The following is a 21143-nucleotide window of genomic DNA, read 5'->3' as shown; positions in this document are numbered from 1 at the left end:
TAAAGGAGTTTTCATAATTTATGCAAAATCTACGTAAAACAGGCGTTCACTTTTCAACCGCGTCCCAATCTGACATTTTCATGAAGTCACATTGAGTTCTGAGACCTCTCTGTGACCAAGCGATAGGATGCACATGACTGAAATGTCTCATCCCTATAAGAAATGTTTATATAAACAGATAGGATTTAGGGAAGAGAATAAAAATGGTTTTTGTTTACAGTCAAAGGAAACGTTTTATCAACGGTGACACAACCAAGTTATAACGGAAGACAATTAGGAGCGATTTGGGAGCTACATTCCCAAAACCCTGCCACTCTCATCACCACCAATTACTACTTGGAGAAGAGAACAAGCCAGCCAAGGCCTTACAGTGACCCAAGTAGAATTTGTCCAGAAATATCTCGAATTGTCGCCGCTACTTGAAATAAAACAACTTTCTCACCATATCACAAGCCCAAGGTAAGTCATCCAATTAGGTCAATTTTCTCTATAAATGAAACCTAGCACTTTTTAGAGAAGATTCAGAACTGGGTAAACTTAATATGCACAGTCATTCACACCAGTACCGTGTAAAGGCTCCTGTCTGATACCTAGCAATAGTGTGTGTGTATAAAAGTGAATCAGGCTGCAAACAAATGCCTCTTCATTTCATGTACGTCACTCCAACCAACACCCTCTCCACCGGTGCCGCACAGTCACAGGGCTGACTGTGCTGCAGTCTTTTTCTGTGTAGTCCCAGTCATCTCTGTAAAGGCCCCTTTCCTGTGACAGCAAGCGGGCCTCTTTATCTGGCTCAGCTACAGGGACTAGGAGCGTCTGCAACAGGAAAATGTGTCATATGTAGGGAGAGGATGGCCAGCTTCCAACGACAGCCTTTGGAGTGACAGCTACGAGATAATTGACGTCTCTGTAGTCAACCAGTCCATCTGAGTGTACAGTGACAAACACCTGATGTCCTCCAAGATGCCCCCAGTCTGATTTCTAAACACCTGACGTTCATCACCAAAGCACCCCTCGCCAACCCAGGGGCACATTGCCCGCCTGAAGGGAGCCGTGCCTCGGAAAAGGCCTCCAGGAGCACTTGCAAGGGGCAGCTGCCCAGACCCCGGGCTCCTGCACTCAGAAAGCCTCCCCCTGCCCCACATGTACACACCAGCTCCCTGGGGTGGAAGGCGTCCTCCTGGCGGAAGACCAGGAGGCTCACGGTCCCCTCCATCTTGGTGCTTCTCAGCAGGGACACCACCTCCTCCTGGGACTTGCCCGCGATGTCTACTCCGTTCACCTGAAACAGACAGAGTGAGCTCAGCTGCGGTCATGGGCAGACAGACATCAGGAGGGAAGGCACACGTGCAGGACAGACCCCTGACCCCTGACCCCTGACCCCTGACTGACAGAGCATGAGGCTGTATGTGCTAACATTCACCAGGACCTGCTTACCGCTTAAGCTTCTGAGGCTAACAAAGGAGCTGGGACACAGATCCACGAGGACGGAGGAAGCGGTCACTGTATTGCACTGTCCATCCATCAACCACCAGCACACTGACAAGCCACAAGGCATGAACACACACATTCTAGATGTCCGAGTTAACACGAAGCGTACTGACATGGCCCTGAGAAACTCCAGTGGCCATGGGGACCTCAGGTTGCCTGATGTGAAAATAAATGGTGTAGTAAAAATACACCAAAAATGTTCTGCTACAGATGCTCTGGCTTTTGATGAAACTTAACAAAGAAAACATTCTATCCCTAAAAGGTAGACACTGAAAGAGATGCAGCAACTCACCCTTTTTTTCCTTCCCAATGATATAAGGGAATTCTAGCAAGAAACAGGGCCTTGAAACAACTGAGGCCTAGGGAATCCCTGTACTTTTGTTTCACAGGAAGGATAATTTCAAACACAATTTATTGAACAGAAATGAGAGGATGTGTTTCTTTTTAAAAGCTTTCTATATTACTTTCTTTGGATGAAAACAGTATTTCGTGCAAGGCAAATAACTATATAACTTTAATTACAACACCAAGGGGGCAGGGAGCTGTGGTACAGTGGGTTAAGTCTCCACTTGTGACACTGGCATCCCATAGTGGAGCGCTGGTTTGGTACGTAAATTCCTTTGAAAAATTACCTGGTCAAAATTTCCCATTAGGTAAAATGTTTCAGAAATTTGTGCTTTCTGGTAAAATAATCCTATGTAGCTTAACATTTTATTATGAAAGGATGGCAGCAAACAGATAACAACAATTCAAAGAAACAAATTCTACACAATAAAAACAAAAATTAGCCACTGGATACCCTTTCCTTTCTCAAACTGCATAGGCTCAGATACTTAGTAAAACTGTCCACAGAATTGTTGAAACAGTACAGGTTCATGAAGATTGGGTTCAAAACATAAAAACAAGGTTTCAGGTTTAAGACAGATCTGACAGCCACAGCTCTGAAAAGATACAGGCTGCAGGTCGTTCCCGATGCTCAGAAAGCAAACAACTGTCAGAGAGAAGTGCTGAGAGTACGAACAAGCAATGCTGCAGTGGCACAGGGGAAAAGGCAGGGATGCGATGTGCGGACCAGGGTCCGACACGCGGAGCTGGGCAGTACAGAGGAGCACTACACCACTGCACATTTCACAGTCCTTAAAGCTCAAAGCACAGACAAGGGCTGGCGCTTGGAGTGGCGGCTTAGACAGCACTAGGGACGCCTGCGTCCCATAACCGAGTGCCTGGGTTCAAGTCCAGGCTGCTTGCTGACTCCGACTTCTGCTGATGTGCACCGTGGGGCAAAGTTCTGGTACTTGGATCCTGGTCATCCACACGGGAGACCTGAATTGAGATCCTGGCTCTTTGCCCCAGCCTGGCCCAGCCCTAGCTGTTGTGGGCATTTGGGGAGCGAACCAGTTGATGGAATATCGATCTCTTTCTCTGTCTCTACCTTCCAAATAAATAAAAACATGAATAAATAATCTTAAAGTACAAAAGACTGATGTGGTAAAAGCTGACCTCGTCAGCTGGTATTTAATGCTACTTAATTACTTGGGAACACAATACCTGCTAATAGGAATACCGACACGTGGCTAACGAAGTATATTTTCCCTTAGCCCTTTTCCTGTTTCTCTTGTATGAACAACTCCCCACACAAGTAGAAACTACATTTCTAAAATTGGGTTGATAATCTCAGACGGCAGGAACACCAAGGAACCGAAACACCAGAGTTCTAGAAAGGAGATCGGTTTTTCATTTGTTCCCGTGACACTGAACTTTTATGTCTCAGTTCATTCTCCATGCTGCCATTGAAAAATTCCCCTCTTCCTCTCATCAAGACTTGCTGTATCCTTTGCTTTCAATGATGTCCTCTCTGATGACAAGGGAGACAGCGTATGGCCCGATGTGAACGTAAAACATCTAGAAACACAACTACACAGACGCTGGACTCACATGCGTGTGTGGACTATATGCAACTGATCTCACAGACCCAATGTGTGAGTCGGGAGAACTCCAGACACAAACCCAGTGAATAGGTAGTCTGCCACTTGATAAAACCAGAACATGAAACAGAAAGACACTGTTCTGTGATGCATCCTTTGGCTGCGATGTGTAACTTAACGTTGTATTCTATGAAAAAGGATCCAAGATGGACTCTTGACCATGGAACTCGTCAAGAGCCAGGGGATGGGCACTGGCATTGTAGGCTAAGCTGCCTGCAACACCAACATCCCATATGAGCACCAGTTCCAGTCCCAGCAGTTCTACTTCCTATCCAGCTGCCTGCTAATGACCTGGGAAAGCAGCAGAAGATGGCCCAAGTGCACGGACCCCTGCCACTCAGGTGGAAGACCAGGAAAGAGTTCTTGGCTTTGGCCTGGCCCAGCCCTGGTTGGTGTGGCCATTTGGAGAGTGAACCAGCAGATGAAAGATCTCTCTGTCTGTCCCTTTCTCTGTAACTCTGCCTTTCAAATAAGTAGATGTATCTGACAAAGAGAAAGAGGGGGCAGCAGGCACAAGCCCAGCTCACCTCCACCAGCCGGTCTCCGGCCTTGAGCCGGCCGTCCTGGATGGCCGCGCCGCGAGGGAGGATGTTCTTCACGTAGATGGGGGCAGAGCCGCCTATCGTCACGTCGCGGGAAGTGATGCTGAACCCCAAGCCCTCTGAACCTACACAGGGAAGAGGAAAAAAGGGAATGAGATGAGCCGGATGCAGGTGTCCTGCAGAGCATCCAACACTGCCTCTGCACAGATGGGCCATCGCCTAACCTGCTAACAGCTTCCACTGCCTCTCATGCTTCAAAATCCAGAGGACATTCCTCAAAATAGGCTGAATAATGGAAGCCATGGAATGGCTAAAGCCATCAGAAGTCATTAAAGAAGAAACTGCAGTCTTCACAAAGATGGTAAAAATGAACACAAATATGTCTCTGAAACACTTCTAAGAAATCTAACTTCACCTCCATACCTGGAGAAAAATAAGCTGTTTTTCTTTTGAGAAGATTTATTTATTTATTTGAAAGCCAGAGCTACTCAGAGAGAGGAGAGGCAGAGAGAGAGAGAGGTCTTCCATCCAATGGTTCACTCCCCAATTGGACACAACAGCCGGATCTGCACCGACCTTCGGTGCAGGAGCCAGGAGCCAGGAGCCAGGAGCCAGAAGCCTCTTCTGGGTTTCCCACGTGGGTGCAGGGGCCCAAGCACTTGGGCCATCTTCCACTGCTTTCCCAGGCCATAGCAGAGAGCTGGATTGGAAGTGGAGCAGTCAGGACTCGAACCGGCACCCCTATGGGATGCTGACGCTTTAGGCCAGCGTGTTTACCCGCTGCGCCACAGCACCGGCCCCAAAAAATAAACTGTTAAAACCTGCAGGTAAGGAGGCTGGCATCATGGCATAGCAGATTAAGCCACCACCTGCCAGGCTGGGGTCCCATATGGTTGCTGATTGGAATCCCAGCTGCTCCACTTTCCAGTCCAGCTTCCTGCTAAAGTACCTGGGAAAGCAGTAGAAAGTGGCGTACCTCTTGGGCCCCTGCACTCACGTGGGAGACCTGAATGGAGCTCTTGGCTTCAGCCTGGCCTAGCCTTAGCTGTTGCAGCCATCTGGGGAGTGAACCAGCAGATGGAAGATCTCTCTGTATCTTTCTCTCTCTCTCCATAACTCTTTGAAATAAATAAATACATCATTAAAACAAACTAAACTTCACTTCTCTCTCTCCCCGTAGGAAAATAAACCTCTGCTACAACCCACAGTAAGCAGTAATTGAGAACCACCAAGTAGGAATGGTGTTGAGACTTACATAAGGACTTGGGGAGGTGACAGTGTTTGCAAAGAAGGAAAAATTACCTGCGTAGCCCTTCACAAAGTCAAAAATACCTATCTTTCCTTCACTCTCATCTAACTAACCTGATTCTAATGATACATCACTCCAGGGCATCTCACTCTCCGATAGTGCCCACCTCATCTGAATATTACTGTATTTAAAGACACTGAAATGAACGAGGCATTCATAATTACTCCACTGACTTCCTGGTTCTTTGGCAGCTGCCTCTTTAAGCAATCTTTCAAGCTCAACACAGTGCAGAAAAGGGGTTAAATGTCACCAGAACCGACACGCCATAAGCCACCAAGTACTGAGGGAAGATAATGACAAATGTCTAATGAATCCCAGGATTATTCTAACACTCCTGGTCATGAGCAATTTCTATCTAGGCTTTTAAAAAACACTCACTTTGTAAGATACTAGGTTCCATTTCAGCTAAATAATAGGCCGAATGCTTGCTTATTAAAAGAAGAATAGAGAGAGCTGGGAAAAGGAAGAATATAGAGAAAAATAATCTAACACAGCATTCAGGGTAAAGCGGTAAAGTAGAAATAGAAGGGAGCACACAAACAGGCTGAGAACAACGGGACTCAGACAAAACAGAAAGGAGGAAGCAGAAAAATCACCATAACTGCACCTGTAACAAACCCACCGTAAGTTATTCTCCTGCTCAAACAAAACACTCATTTCTTTCCAAGCTGAAGTCACTGTAATGTGCCCGGACTGTTAATTTCTAAAGGCTTCCGTGTGGCACTTGAACGGCGTCCTGTCGATATGAAATTTTCCTAATTATTCCGTTGGGACCTTCCCATGTGTCTCTGTGCTTCCATGGAACTCGGGTGACTTGCAATAACATTTATTAAGAAAGAATTCTAAATTATTCTCCCCTTGCAATATTAATCTGTATGAACTAAAAAGACTGACTGCAATGCGAACCTCAATACTATTAAAATATCAGCAATAACCCCTAAATCTGTAAGCTAAAAGTTCAGCCAATGACCTTTAAAAGAAAGATAAATAGATATCAATTTTCATTTAGCAAAGCCAACAAAACATTTTGCCCTGACTGAAACAGATTACTGACCTTCTCCTCCAGCTTTATTAAAAAGCTAATTTCTACAAAAGAGCAGGGTATTTGAGAACGGCAATAAATATTAAGAAATCATAATTATGGAAGCAAGCACATCAGAGCTGCTCTGTTCCACCACGTTCTATGACATAGTTCTAACGCTGTGCCAAAGAACCACTTCTGGAAGGCTGCTCTCTTCAGTCTTGAGTTGGCTCCAACTCTTGTCTGAAGAACTGGTGTCTCTCAAAATGCATTAGTTCACTCTGAGCTGAATTGAAAGTTTAACAATGATCCATCACAGGGCTTAATGTACTTGACTAGAAAACGTAACTATTAGTAGCTGTTAAAAATGTTTCGTTTTAGCTATCCACTCAATTCTTACATAAATATCATTAGGATATCTGCAGTCAGCCCTAATCAAAGAAAGGGGCTGGTGCCTGTCACAGTGACTGAAGCACTGCTTGGGGACATGTTCACTCTGAAACACACAGGGCCTAGGTTTCAGTCTGGGCCCATGTCCAATCCAGCTCCCTGCCTACACTGCTAATGTACCTGGGAAGCCAGGAGAAGATGGCCCAAGTGCTCAGGCCCCTGCACCTACGAGGGGGACCTGGATAAAGCTCCTGGCTTCCACTTGGCCCAGCGCCGATCATTGCGGCCATTTGTGGAGTTACCCAGTGGATGGAAGATTTTCTCTCTGTAACTCTTTCAAATAAAAAATCCTTCAAAAAATGCAATCCCATCTTCTGAATAAAACCGTTAGCTCCCGTAATGGTTCTTTGACCGGGAAAATAAAAACCACATCACTGCTCAGGGACAGCGCCCCAGGCAAGCACGGTGTGGTTGTGGACAGCCAGCACCCAGCACGCCTGAACCAATGTGCCGTGGCCCGGCAGGGGGACGAGGGCGCCGGTCCACAGCTGCTCGCACCCCTACCAAGCGCACTACTCGCACCTGGGACTAGGGCGCATGCTCAGACCTACCCCTTCCCTATAAGGAGAGGTGACGTGGGCAACCGGGCATGCTCAGACCTACCCCCTCCCTGTAAGGAGAGGTGACGTGGGCAGCGGGCATGCTCAGACCTACCCCCTCCCTATGAGGAGAGGTGACGTGGGCACCGGGCATGCTCAGACCTACCCCTTCCCTGTAAGGAGAGGTGACGTGGGCAACCGGGCATGCTCAGACCTACCCCTTCCCTGTAAGGAGAGGTGACGTAGGCAACGCGCATGCTCAGACCTACCCCTTCCCTATGAGGAGAGGTGACGTAGGCACCGGGCATGCTCAGACCTACCCCTTCCCTATGAGGAGAGGTGACGTAGGCACCGGGCATGCTTGATTGGGGCCTACGGCCGCGTCTCGATGCACGTGTATCCCCTCACCACTGAATAAAATCCCATTCCTATCTTCACAAGGCACCAGCCTTCGCTGGGTGGAAACTAAAATGTCCACTGCCCACGTCAGGAACCGCGAATCCGCCCTCATGAGCGCAAACGTCCAGAAACCATCCTCATTTGTGAGGGAAAGTCGAACGTGTGGACACCCTCCCTCGTCTTTAAGCCTCAGCTTCTGACCGGATTCGCGTTCCCGCGTGTGTAGCAAACAGGGCCCACAGACCACAGAGTCCCGGACACGTCAGGGTCCGTCAGCGCGGCCACGCGGGGACCCCGAGTCTCCCCTGACGTCAGGGTCGGTCAGAGCGGCCGCCGGGGGACCCCGAGTCTCCACGCATCAGGGCCCCTCTGCATGGCCGCCGAGGCCCCGAGTCTCCCCATCAGGGCTCCTCTGCATGGCCGCCGAGGCCCCGAGTCTCCCCGTCAGGGCCCCTCTGCATGGCCGCCGAGGCCCGCGTCTCCCCGTAACCAGGGCCGTCAGCATGGCCGCCAAGGCCCGCGTCTCCGTCAGGGCCCGCGTCCCCGTCAGGCCCGCGTCTCCCTCAGGGCCCGCGTCTCCTTCAGGGCCCGCGTCTCCGTCAGGGCCCCTCAGCATGGCCGCCGAGACCCTGAGTCCCCCACGTCATGGCCGCCCGAGGCCCGCGTCTCCCCGTCAGGCCCGCGTCCCCGTCAGGGCCCCGTCTCCGTCAGGCCCACGTCTCCCTCAGGGCCCCTCAGCATGGCCGCCCGAGACCCCGAGTCCCCCCGCGTCTCCGTCAGCACAGCCCGCGTCTCCGTCAGGCCCGCGTCTCCGTCAGGCCCGCGTCCCCGTCAGCACAGCCCGCGTCTCCCTCAGGGCCCTAGTCCCCGTCAGGCCCGCGTCTCCGTCAGGGCCTCTCAGCATGGCCGCCCGAGACCCCGAGTCCCCCCCCCCGTCAGACCCGCATCCCTGTCAGGGCCCGCGTCTCCATCAGGGCCTCTCAGCATGGCCGCCGAGACCCCGAGTCCCCCCGCGTCCCCGTCAGACCCGCGTCCCTGTCAGACCCGCGTCTCCGTCAGGGCCCCTCAGCATGGCCGCCGAGACCCCGAGTCCCCCCGCGTCTCCGTCAGCACAGCCCGCGTCCCCGTCAGGCCCGCGTCTCCCTCAGGGCCCGCGTCCCCGTCAGGGCCCGCGCCGCACCTTTCTTGAGCTGGATGTGCAGGCGCCGGCCGACCTTCTTGGCGCTGTAGGCGTGCGGCGCGCTGGGCGGCAGTCGCGGGTGGGCGTCGGCGGGCTCGGAGGGCCGGGGCGCGCGGGCCGCGCCGGGGAGCCCCAGGCCGCCGCCCCCCGCCCTGCCGTCGGCCGCGCCCGGGCTGTCGGGGCTGAGGCGGCTGGCGCAGGCCTGGCGGCTCTCGCTCTGCGACAGCAGCTCGTACTGCTCCTTCTTGGCGGCGGGCACCACGTGGAACCAGATGACGGGCGTGCGCATGGCGTGGCGGAACATGTGCTGCGCCCTGCGGGGGAAGGGACAGGTGAGCCTCCCCGCAAATGTATGTGTCTATCCCAGAGGCAGACTCAGAGACGAGGCGGAGACATCTTCCATGCCCTGGCTCACTCCCCAGATGGCCACATCAGCCGGGGCCGGGCCAGGCCAGAGCTCCATGGGGCCCCTGCTAGTGCACCTCGGAGAGCAGCAGCACATGGCCCAAGCGCTTGAGCCCCCGGACTCACGCGGGAGACCAGGATGGAGCTCCTGGCTTCGCACCAGCCTAGCCCCCGCCATTGCGGCCATTTAAAGAGTGAATCTGCAGATGGAACATAGGTTTCTCTCTCTCCTCTCTGTGACTCTGCCTTTCAGATATTTTTAAAAGAAAAACAATCATTAATTTTCCAAGAAACATCTTCAGGAAATCAATTCAGCTGTGCGTATGCAAGCATCAGGAGCCTCATCCAGCCTCAGTGCCTGGAAATGGTAGCAGCAGTGGCTCAGCGCTACCCAGACCGGAAGCTGCCTCCCCACCCTGGCTCCGTCCCTTTGCACCCCACATCCAGCAGAACTCTGCTGACTCCTGCCGTGCTCTGTAGGCCAACTGTTATTTCATTAATGGAAGAACACCTTGAAAGTCTGATTATGACAAATGCCATGGTCCAAAGGCATTTTTCCCACAAAATTTAAAGGCTGAATTTGGCCTGCAATACTGGAAGTTTGATCAGAGTGTGACCACAGTGCTGAGACTGAACTCCTCCAGTGTAAAAGCAGGGCCCAGCCTCGTCAGTCTCCCTTAGCCTCAGGTGTCCCTGCCTGTCCTTTATCAAAAGGAATTTACTAAATTGAGGGGGGGGGAGGTGTACAGCTGGTCTGTCCAGGTTCTAGTCACTGGACTCCAGGAGTCATTTGCTTCTCAAATAGGTAACCCTGATGGTCAGTGTTGTCCAGAGGGTTTGTATAGGGGAATTCCAGGTTTGGGGCAGAAGGCAACTTACATGTCACCCCCCCTCAGACCAACTGGAGCCCAACTGGAGCCCAGCTGGCCATCATTAGTTCCCTGAAGAACATGGCACTGCTGACCAAAGAAGGTCACGACCACCACTGACCAACCAGAAACTTGACATGAGGCAATCACACACCTCTCAGCCTGTTTCACCTGTAAAAGCCTTCACCCCCAGCTCCTTGGGGAGCCCAGGAATTAAGCCATAGCTGCCGGGCTCCTTGCTTTGCGCTTTGCGATAAACACCTGCTTTCTCCCAGCACCGTGAGGTCGGTGATTGGCTTCATCTATCTATGTTGGGTGAGAGACAAAGCAATGTTTCGGACTGTTGGCAACAATGGCAGTAATGACCCTGAGCTGACTTTAACTCTGAAAAGCCAGCTCATTGTCAGATGTGCTCCTTCTCTGTAGACGACTTTGAAAAGCCAGCTCATTGTCAGATGTGCTCCTCCTCTGTAGACGACAGAGACCGTGGCGAGACGCCAGAGCCTGCGCCTTCTCCCGCGCCCGCACTTACTGCTCAAATCTTCTGTTGCGAAGGTCGCCATCGTTGATCCTGACGATGCAGTCGTTCTCGTGGAAGAGGCCCTCGTGCTCAGCCTTCCCACCTTTCTCCAGCCGCTTCACCAGCAAGCCTAGCGTTCTGGAACACGAAGAATGCAGAGGGTCACACACCAGCAAGCCTAGCGTTCCGGGACACAAGAACGCACATCACACACCAAGCAGAGGCAGCCTACTGCTGACGCAGGAATTCTGTTTATAAAAACCTCCAAACTCAAGGGCATGGGAAATAACTACTCACAGATGTTACCCTAACACCAAGTCGCAAATCACAACACTCTAAAAATGTGCAGAAACGGATTCTTCCAATAAATACAAGAAGCCGTTTGCTGGATCATCAGTGTTACATCTGTGAACCAATCTGTATGCTTGAAAATGAGACTGACAGAGCCCAGGTTAATGGTTCGAGAGGTGTCCCAGCGGAGAGCATGGGCGCCTGTGTGTTTGTGAAGGGCTCTTACAGTTTCCTGTTGGACGCAACCTTTATGCAAAAGTAAATAAAAAGCTAATCTCACCGCACTGAAGGCTTGCTTGGCCTTAGCCTCCGAATTTGATAGTGCCTGATAGTCTGAATTTTTAAACTTGGGAGGTCCCTCAGAGGTAAGTTAGAGTTGTCAGGATTGACATTTGAAGAAAAATAGAATGTCAGTGAGAAGTACGAAGATACCTAGTCACCATTCTCCTGTTCCGTGTCTCTATTCAAACTTGACGTTGACAGAAGAGCTGGACTGAACGTTTAGGGACCCAAATGGAGGAAATAAATTGCCAGTGTACTTGCACTAGACCCCACACTGACTAATAGAGTATTCTACATATGCTGGAAAAACAGTGCTTTTTGGGAATCACAGTGTAAGCAAAAAAAAATCTTTACTTAGTTCTGCCTGCTATTATTTCTTTGGTGGGTGTCACCAATTCTATATAATGATCAATTCTGTATCATGATCACCTGCTTCCTAGGTTTGCATTTTCTCTTGTAGCCCTAATACCAAACACTCTTCACCCCAAAAAAAGTCTAGATCCTAGAATTTAGAATGTCACAAAAATTAAAACTGATGTGTGCAATGGGAATATCCAGTCACCCATGCGTATTTTCCAGGAGAATCATGACTTGCAGCATCTTGCACATGCTTTCCAGTAGAAATTCGCCCAAATGAATAGCTTCCTCCTCTCAACTTCCACAGGAACTGTTCCATCTACTCAGAGCCATTTATCTCACTCTCCCGCTGTATCCACTCCTTATCTGCACTATTGCTCTGTAAGCCCCTAGCAGATAGAGAGGATGGGATTCAGCAACTCATGCTCCAGCACTTAGCCATTTTGATAAATGACAACTGAATTTATGGGTGATTGAGTTTAGCTGAGGCAAACAAGCCTCAGCTTTTTGCAAAATAGAATACAAGTGAATAGAATTGAGATCAGTCTCCTCCAGGAAGGTATCATTTATACTAAAGATCCAATTGAGCTAAAAAGCAAGAAAGCAGAAGCCTTGCTTCCCTTGTTGTTTTGCAGTTCAGCCTGTTTCTTTATGAATATTTATAAAGTAAGTGACTAACTCCTCCTGGGGTGTCACTAAATACAGTAAAAAGGTATGATGCTGGGGTTAAGACTATCAAGGTGCAAGAACAAAAATAGGAGACAACATTTAAATTATCTTTTATAATTTTATCAGCTCACCTTTAGCTCCTACTACTACAAGGCTGTAAAAATACTAGTGACTGATAAAACAACATTATGTAGATAATCTTTGATTGCTTACTCTCACACGTATGGGAGCTACATAAATACACAAAGTTGTCTGAACATTGGACTATATTTAATGGGCATTACTTAGCAGCTAACTAGCACTACTAATTAGTTTAACTTCATAAATTTATTCCCAATAGATCCTTTCAGTATTTATTACAGTTTAAAGCAGTATAATTTAGAAATCTATACTTCAATTCTATAAGTGACATCAGTGCTTTTATCAGATGAATAGGTCAATGGATTTATATTCATCTAGATAATCTCTTTTCTTCATTAAACCTTTTTTTAAATCCTGGTAATCAGGCTAGAATAATCATCCAAAGCAAAACAGCATGCCACGTCTCATTTATCAAATGATTAGGTTTCTGCCTAAATCCTCATTCGTGGACAAAGGAAACAGCAACCCTAATGAAGAGTAAAAATTTTATGGCCCACAAATAAATACACTATCACATTTTCAGGAAACAAAATGAAGTCTCTGAACCAAGGCATTCATAATCAACACTACTGACATAGTCACAAAAACCTCAGAATCCTTTCTTTTGGGGTCAGACACGCAGGATTCCACTGTGGGTGGGCGGGGGGCTTTACCTTGACTGACAGGGCAAGTGATCAGGGAATCAAAGAACAGCCTGAATTAAGGTGAAGTCAGAAGCCTGCTGATTTCTAAGTACTTGACCACACTATTAGAATCATTCTCTCAAAAAGAATAGATTCATTTAAAAGCAAAGTGGTACAATCTGCAGAATTATCTCATTTGCTCCACTAGGTGAAAATGATTACAAAAGGAATAGGAATGAGCCATCAAAAAAAGTTCTCAAGAAAATTGAACTGATAGCAGCTAGGCTGCAAGTGAAAAACATCTCTGGAGAGAAATCAAGGGGAAACAGAAATGACAGCCGCTTCTGCCTCCTCAACAGCCGAGGCAAAGCCATCTCAAAGAGCATAATTAAAAACAGCGTCAGGGGACATCGCACAGGCTCAAGCAGCAAACAGGATTTGTTCTAGGGGAACAAAGAAGGGACACCTATGGCTGTCACTGGGAAGGTGACTGAAGCTAGCAAGTCCTGTGGCTTGTGGCTCCACATGTGCAGGTGCAGAGGGCGGACTTTCTTCCTAACAGTGAGTTCCAGCGTCCCCGTTGGAGCAACTGCACTCCATCAGGAGAGGAAAGCACTTTGCAAAAATAAATAAAAAAGGGGGGAGGGGAGAGGGCCAGGTGGTGCCAGGGTGAGCACAGCTAGGAAAAAACACTGCAGGAGCAGAGCCCCCTGGAGAGGCTGTGCTGACAGACATGGGATGGGAGGAAACACTTGGTGCTCTCGTGAATGGGGTGGAGCAGATGGAGAGGCACTGACTGTGGGGTTAAACGGAGCCCTTCCAACTTCCCTCATGAACCTGAAGTAAACCCTACTCGGCTCACCCACTTCACTAGCAAATGAGTTTTTTAAGGCTTCATAGGAAACATCCCAAACCTATTCCTCTTCCACTATTTCTGACACATGTTTCAAAATGGGGGACGGGGGCGGCAGTAAGAAAACACTATGTCCACTGCATACAAATTTCACTTCTGAATAATTCTCCCCAAAAACAGCCACCACCCCCCAGAAAACAGGCAATGACCACATGGATGTCCTTCAAGCTGTTCCTAGTGGTTCATGAACAATGTTTCTTAAAAAAAGGCAGGCAGGAAGAATACATTTCCAAAAAGTCTTTGCAATGCTGTATCTCTGTACATGACTTTGGATGCATAATTAGAAATGTAACTGCTTAGATTATATTAAGGATTGCACCACTACATTTTTATAAGGTTCATTAGCCTAATTATACACTTAATTAAAACAAACTCAGTCACACATGTTAACATTTTCAATTCTAAGTGTACACCACAACCAATGAGACAACTGAAAATAAGGAACAAATGTTTTATTGACATCTAAATTGACTGAGTAAGTCTGAGTTCTGCTCTGAAATGTGAACTCCCAGCACCACCACCCAGCGGTATGGCAATGGTCACAATGCACCCTAACAGAACCTGTTGTAGCGTAAACTCCTGCAGCGAAGGCAGAGGAGCTACAAGTGGGCAGACCTCTCCACAAGAAACTCCCAGACCCCGTAGAGCTGTGCATGGGACATGAGCCCACCATCTCTGCAAAGGCAGCCAATGGAGAATGCTCACAAGAACTCCAAGTTAATGCTAAATGGATCCAAAAAGCCAAACACAAATGGAGAAGTTGTTCAGCTTCAGCCAAAAACGTCAGACACTATATTCCTTAAGAAACATAGTTTATCTGACTTCTAATACAAACGCCCTGACAATCGTCTGCTATTAGGAAAAGCCAGTATGCAGCTGATGTACAACTGAAAACTTCCAGACAAACGGTGTCTCACTCTCGAAGTGCTGTTACATGGGTTTTCCGAAAATAATTCAACACAATTGAGTATTCCAAGCTGAAGAGCACATTTGTTCTGTGCAGGTTCCATAACGTTCAAATTGACACTAATTCTTCCTTAACATGTGGACCAACGAACCAAACAAGTGCTGAGATTCACAAATGTCTGACCTAACAAGGGATCTTCTCTGGGATTCACAACATGATGTATAAGGGACTCACTACCCCAGAGTGGACAAGCAAAGCTGGAGGGCGCCTGAGGGCTCTCGGTGGAAGGCACGTTCATGTTACACCGCCTTCCACCATGGATCATTCTTCCTAGCTCCAACCACCAAGTACCTTCTAAATGACTTGCATGTAGTTTCTCATTTAAACCACATGGAAGTCACGTCACGTAGCTCCTACTTCTCAGCTCGGGAGACGGAGGCTATGACGTCAACATGCCTAAGACACACTCAGTGGAAGACAGAGCCAGGTTCAACTCCAGGTACCTGGACAGCTCTGAACAGCTGCTCTGCCAGTAGCAAGATGACCTAACACACAGTCCAGGCAATCACAGCCGGCACAGAGGGACATCCAGTCGGGAGTTCTGGGATACACTCAGATAAGCTAAGGGCTGTAACCATGGAAATCTGAGGAGACACGAATATCATGCCCAGACGCTGCTGAGTGGATGAGAAGGCCGTGGTCAGAACCACATGCACGGACTTAACAGGCAGGAATTACTAAGTATACAGGATGCCCAAAGCCCATTCGCTGATCTTTCAGTGACTACGCATGTCCCCCATTTCCTAGTTAGCCTGTGCTGAGACACGTGTAGAACACAACTAACATGACATGTGGAATACACAGCTTCCTGCAGGCTTACTTCTATTTCAAGTCAAAACTCCCAAGCATTCTTTATCACTCTCTGAGGCATGCGAATGGGTTTTCCTGAGCTTAGATGGCAGAAATTACAGATAATGAGGGACTAAGTCTGGAGGGCAAAAGTCACGAACAGAAACCTGAAGAGTCTGTCCACACCATATCGATGCTGCACCTGATGCTCTCAGTATCACTGAAGATCCTTTTGAGAATAAAAAGCAAAAATAACCTGTCCAACAGTGCCATATTTGTAAAAACTATGTTGAGAATAAGCAGGGCATTTGTGGACACAGGCAGTGGCAGAAAACTACACACAGACCCACACGAACACACTATACCCAAGTGTGAACTCACACACATACACAAACACTGGAGGTGGCAGTGAGCTTTGTCCGTGTGTACAAATGGGCGTGGGAGGTGACCTAGAAAAGCTGCTGGCCTTCTTCTAAGAATCCATGGTTGGAGCAGGTGTTTGGCCTCGATGTTAAGTAGGACACCTGCACCCCATTTCAGAGTGCCTGGGTTAGAGTCCAGGATCTGGCTCCTGAGCCCAACTCCCTGCCAGTGCACACTCGGAGAGGTACCGGTGGAGACTCCATAGCTGGGACCCTGCGACGCACAGGGGAGACCCGGACCGAGTTCCCGAGCCCCGGCACAGGACTGCCCAAAGAAAGATCTGTGTCTCTGCCTTGCAAATAAAGAAGAAACTTGAAAATACATTTTAACAATACTTGTTTCTATACTGGAAAAATTTAGAATATCCACTGCATGTTAGACTGTGGCGCTCAAGCAAAAATCAGAGTAATTTTTAAAAGAACACGATCATTTTGCTTGAAAACCTTCATCAATCCCATTATTTACTGAATTAGTACAATGCCTGACCGGGACTTGAAAGCATTTCATAAAGTGATTCCTAAAAATCACTCTGTTGCTCTCTGCCAATATGTTACAATTCCAGTCATGTACACAGAACTTCCCACCCAACTATGAACAACTGCACAAGTATGCAGACCACAGCAGGTCCACGGTGGCCTTAAAAATCTGCCCGATGTTGGCCACGCAAGTTCCTATCCCTGAATTATCTTTGGCACGGATGGTGGTGCCGAGCAGGCAGCTTCTTGTTCTAATACAAAGTTCCCACTCTCCCTTCTCCTTAAGACCCTTTGACTTTGAACATCTAAACGAGACAGTGTGTCTGACTGGTACTGGTGACCTTTATAAAAATAAGCATTCAGTGAGGGTTGTTCAATTATTTCTGTCTCCCAAATGGAGATGGCCTAAGGATGATTGGAATTTCGTGCCGAGGAGGTTATTCTCAGAAATTTCAACCCACCACCACAAAGATGACTCCTGCATTCCCACCAGAGGCATGCGCAGTTTCTTCCTGAGCTGCACTTCATTTCCTCCTGTCGGCTAGCTGGCCCTGCTTCACGTACCGTCTCTCCCTGGGGACGCATGCAGCTCCCCTCTCAAGCCACAAGCCAAATTCAGGGACCTCAGCAGCTGCTGCTTACCAGGCTCCCCAGGACCTGCTAAGCACGCCTGAGATCCCACCTGTCACTCACCTCGACAGCAAACCCCTGCATCCTACTGTTCAGTCTCCATACAGAGCTTGGTGATGCCTAAAAAGGCTTTAAGTTGGGGGGAAAGGGCTTTTCTCAAAGCCTTGTTCCTTATATAGGAAAGCTGCAAAATCTTGGAGCATACAATATTTTCCATATCAAATGTCAAATTAATGGGAATTAAAATTGACTCAGAGGGGAGGGCACTGTGGCACAGTGGGTTAAGACACTGTGTGGATTCCCTGCATCCCGCACCTGAGTGCCTGGCTTGAGTCCTGGCTACCACTCTGCTTCTAATCTAGTTTCCTGCTCACGTGCTCAGGAGGCAGCAATGATGGACCACATATGGTTCCTGCCACACACGTGGAGACCTGGATTGAGGCCCTGGCTCCTGGCATCCGCCTGGGCCAGCCCCACTATTGCTGGCATCTGGGGAAAGAACCAGCAGGTGCAAGATCTCTTTCTCCCTAATTACAATAAAATGTTTAAAAACATTACTTGGCTATAGAAGTAGTAGTTCCAGATCTGCCTAGAGACCCCTTGATCATGTGGATGTGTCTGGATGCATCAGAACTAAATGCAGGGCTGGTGCCGCGGCTCACTAGGCTAATCCTCCACCTGCAGCACCGGTACCCCGGGTTCTAGTCCCGGTCGGGGCACCGGATTCTGTCCCGGTTGCTCCTCTTCCAGTCCAGCTCTCTGCTGTGGCCCGGGAAGGCAGTGGAGGATGCATCCCATGCAGGGCCTGGCTCCTGGCTTTGGATCGGCGCAGCGCACCAGCCACAGCGGCCATTTGAGGGGTGAACTAACGGAAGGAAGACCTTTTTCTCTCTCTCACTGTCTAACTCTGCCTGTCCAAAAAAAAAAAAAAAAAAAAAAAAAAAACCAACTAAGTTCAGGACAAAAGCTACTGGGATAAATTTTGTGAAATGCATTCTTTCACATTAATCTACCCAGAAGGTTTCTTTTTCTATCTTATTCTCCTTTTACCTATTTATTTCTTCCCAGTATCTTTTTGCATGGAGGCAAGAAATATGCAATAAATGACCAATAAAATGTTTATAAGTGACATACTGGTTCTATAGCCAGAACATACACATACACAATTAAATCACAATTTGTGATGGGTTACATTTTACAAGCAGTTTAAGGAACAATAATATAAGGAAACTATAATTTATGCATTTTACCTTCTGGCCTTTTTTCCCTGATGAAAATATATAATATTTTATATAATTTTCAATTGTATGTTTTAATAAAACAAAGACAAGAGCCACCTGGAAAACAATTAATGTTGCTTAAATTAGTTTTTTGAAAAATTCTAATTCTCCAGAATTTAAAAAAAAGAGTGGACAATTGGCACAGTAGTTAAGTCACCCATTGGGGACACCAGTATCGTACACTGGAGTGCCTGGAGTTAAGTCTCAGATAGACTTCTGATCCAGCTTCCTGCTCAGGCACACTCTGGGAGGCTGCAAGTGATGGGTCAAGTATTTGGGTCCCTGCCCCCCCATGGGAGATGGAATGAGTTCCTGGTTGCTGGCTTAGCAGGCCTAGCCCTGGTTATTGTGGGGATTTGGAGAGTGAATAGCAATTATGCTTCTCCATTTGTTTCTCTGCTTTTCAAAGAGAAAATAAAAATAAATTCAATAAAAATCATCAAATTTAAAGGTAATGAAATTATGCTTAAATAAAAGTAATTTATTTAAAAACAGAGGAGGAAAAAAGCAAAGCAGCCACAAAGCTGTAACTCTACAACCACCCAAAGATCCAAGGAGGATTTCACAGCTGGCAATCCAGCCCAGCCTGTCACATGCCAGCCTGCATCAGAGCTCTGGGCAACCCAGGAGGAAATCCCATCACCTCTGAATGCTCGCCCAAGCAGTTGAGATCTGAACCCCCCAGATTTACTAACGTAAGAGGAGGTAGTACAACTGCTCCAACAGTCTTTGACAAACTGTGCGTCCTGGTGATGTGAGCACCCTTGTGTTGTGTGCTCTGAGTACCCCTGTGCTGTGTGTCCTGGTGGTCTGGGAACACCTGTGCTGTGTGTCCTGGTGGTCTGAGCACACCTGTGCTGTGTGTCCTGGTGGTCTGGGCACACCTGTGCTGTGTCCTGGTGGTCTCAGTGCACCTGCGCTGTGTCCTGGTGGTCTGGGCACACCTGCACTGTGTGTCCTGGTGGTCTCAGTGCACCTGTGCTGTGTGTCCTGGTGGTCTGAGCACAACTGTGCTGTGTGTCTTGGTGGTCTAAGGCTACTTGCTAGCTTCTCCCATTACTTTCTCCAGCTTAACAAAATTTAAATAGAAAATAGTGTTAAAAATTAAGCAATGTTCAAAACCATGCTCCACCAGGGGATCACAGTGTGTGGACCTGCAAGCCAGCATGTATACCATCTACCAGGGAGGAGTGCCCTGCTACAAGGGGTGTCCCAAGCCCAGGGCAGATGCCCTAGGAGTGACAGTTACAATATCAGTTCTAACTATCTGAATATATCAAAACCAAAAATACAGTGATAGTTCTCACACAGAGGAGCAGGAGCAGAATGGAGGAAACGCATCTGATAATTGACATTTTCAAGGATGTGTGCAGTGTAAAGTGACGAGGTCATGATTAATAAGTAGTACAAAAGCCTGAGATTCTGAGTGTCCAGAAATTAGAGGGAGGGAGGCATAAGCCACTCAGATGGAGGAAAGACTACAGCCTGCCCAGGTTTCCAAGATTTCAAACCTGAAGTTTTTTAAAAATATTATGAAACTTGCACAATTAAGGAATAAATGCAATTACAAATTTTAAATGAAATCCCAGCTAAGTCATCCAGACAGCTTTGTTCCAATCAATTTTCCCAGAAAACCCCATTCAGCGCTAACTTTGCAAAGCCAGCTGCACTGTGACTGTATGATCCATTGAGAGTTTACAGCAAGGTGCAACACTGGCTCAGACGGCCCAGTAACAGCCTTGCAGGACCGCTGAGACGCACCATCTCCTCCCGCTTCTGCCAGGCCTCTCCTCCCCGGGCTAAGTGCGTTCTGCAGCGAGGACATCGACGGATCGCGACATAGCAGACATCGCACCCCAGTGTGCTGAGTCAGCTCCCCTCAACCTCCTTGCACAAATGAGATAAACATGGCACCATGCGATTGAGCGAACACCCTCCAGGATACGTTACCTGCCACCTCGAGCACTGAAGGGCACTACATGGATCCCCAGGGGCCCGCCATCGTTGGAGACTTGTACGAGCTTTACCATGTCACTGTGAGACAACGATGAATGGAGGAGATGAACACGGACCATCAACAAACCAGAACTGAAAGAACAAAACAGAAAACCACCACCAACACACACGCACACACACACGCACCCGCGCACACACATATGCGATCGGCAACACAGGCATGGTGACGCTGCGACGTCCGACACTATGTACCTGGTCGCCAGGCTGAGGGTGTGGACGGCAGCAGGCAGCAGAAATGGGACACTCCAAGGACACAGACACAGCTGACCTCGGGCCACTCTCTCCCAGGGAAACCCAGATCACCTCTGGCTCTTCTCAGGGACTCCGCTGTCTACCATTATGATCAACAAAGCTAATCAGCCGAAGTCCCCAGGAGCACGGCAGGTCCGGCTACAGAACACCTTTGCCAAAGCCGGGAGGCAGCCAGGAAAACTCAATCAAGTTTCCCGACAGTGTTTGAAACTGATATTCAGGCCGGCACCCCGGCTCACTAGGCTAATCCTCCACCTTGCGGCGCTGGCACACCAGGTGCTAGTCCCGGTCGGGGCACCGGATTCTGTCCCGGTTGCCCCTCTT

The 21143-nt window shown here is 48.5% G+C and overlaps 1 protein-coding gene across 24 annotated transcripts in view; it reads right to left on the bottom strand.

Annotated features, from left to right (window-relative positions):
* The window catches only part of PARD3 (par-3 family cell polarity regulator), a 507188-nt gene that overhangs the window by 232639 nt on the left and 253406 nt on the right, over positions 1-21143 (bottom strand). For 22 of the 24 annotated variants that reach the window (XM_070056191.1, XM_070056180.1, XM_070056187.1 and 19 more), the window contains exons 7-11: positions 20502-20585; positions 10723-10848; positions 8917-9230; positions 4004-4143; positions 1154-1282 (exon numbers count right to left, since the gene is read on the bottom strand). In XM_070056191.1, the coding sequence (XP_069912292.1) occupies positions 1154-1282; positions 4004-4143; positions 8917-9230; positions 10723-10848; positions 20502-20585 (793 nt within the window). The remainder of the gene's footprint in view (positions 1-1153; positions 1283-4003; positions 4144-8916; positions 9231-10722; positions 10849-20501; positions 20586-21143) is intronic. The other 2 variants (XM_070056185.1, XM_070056182.1) reach the window with 1 other exon arrangement.

This window comes from Oryctolagus cuniculus, chromosome 13 (assembly GCF_964237555.1).
Source record: "Oryctolagus cuniculus chromosome 13, mOryCun1.1, whole genome shotgun sequence".
NCBI classification, from domain to species: Eukaryota; Metazoa; Chordata; class Mammalia; order Lagomorpha; family Leporidae; genus Oryctolagus; species Oryctolagus cuniculus.
Note: the sequence above shows the minus strand (reverse complement) of the source record. Positions and strands in the feature narration are given on the sequence as shown.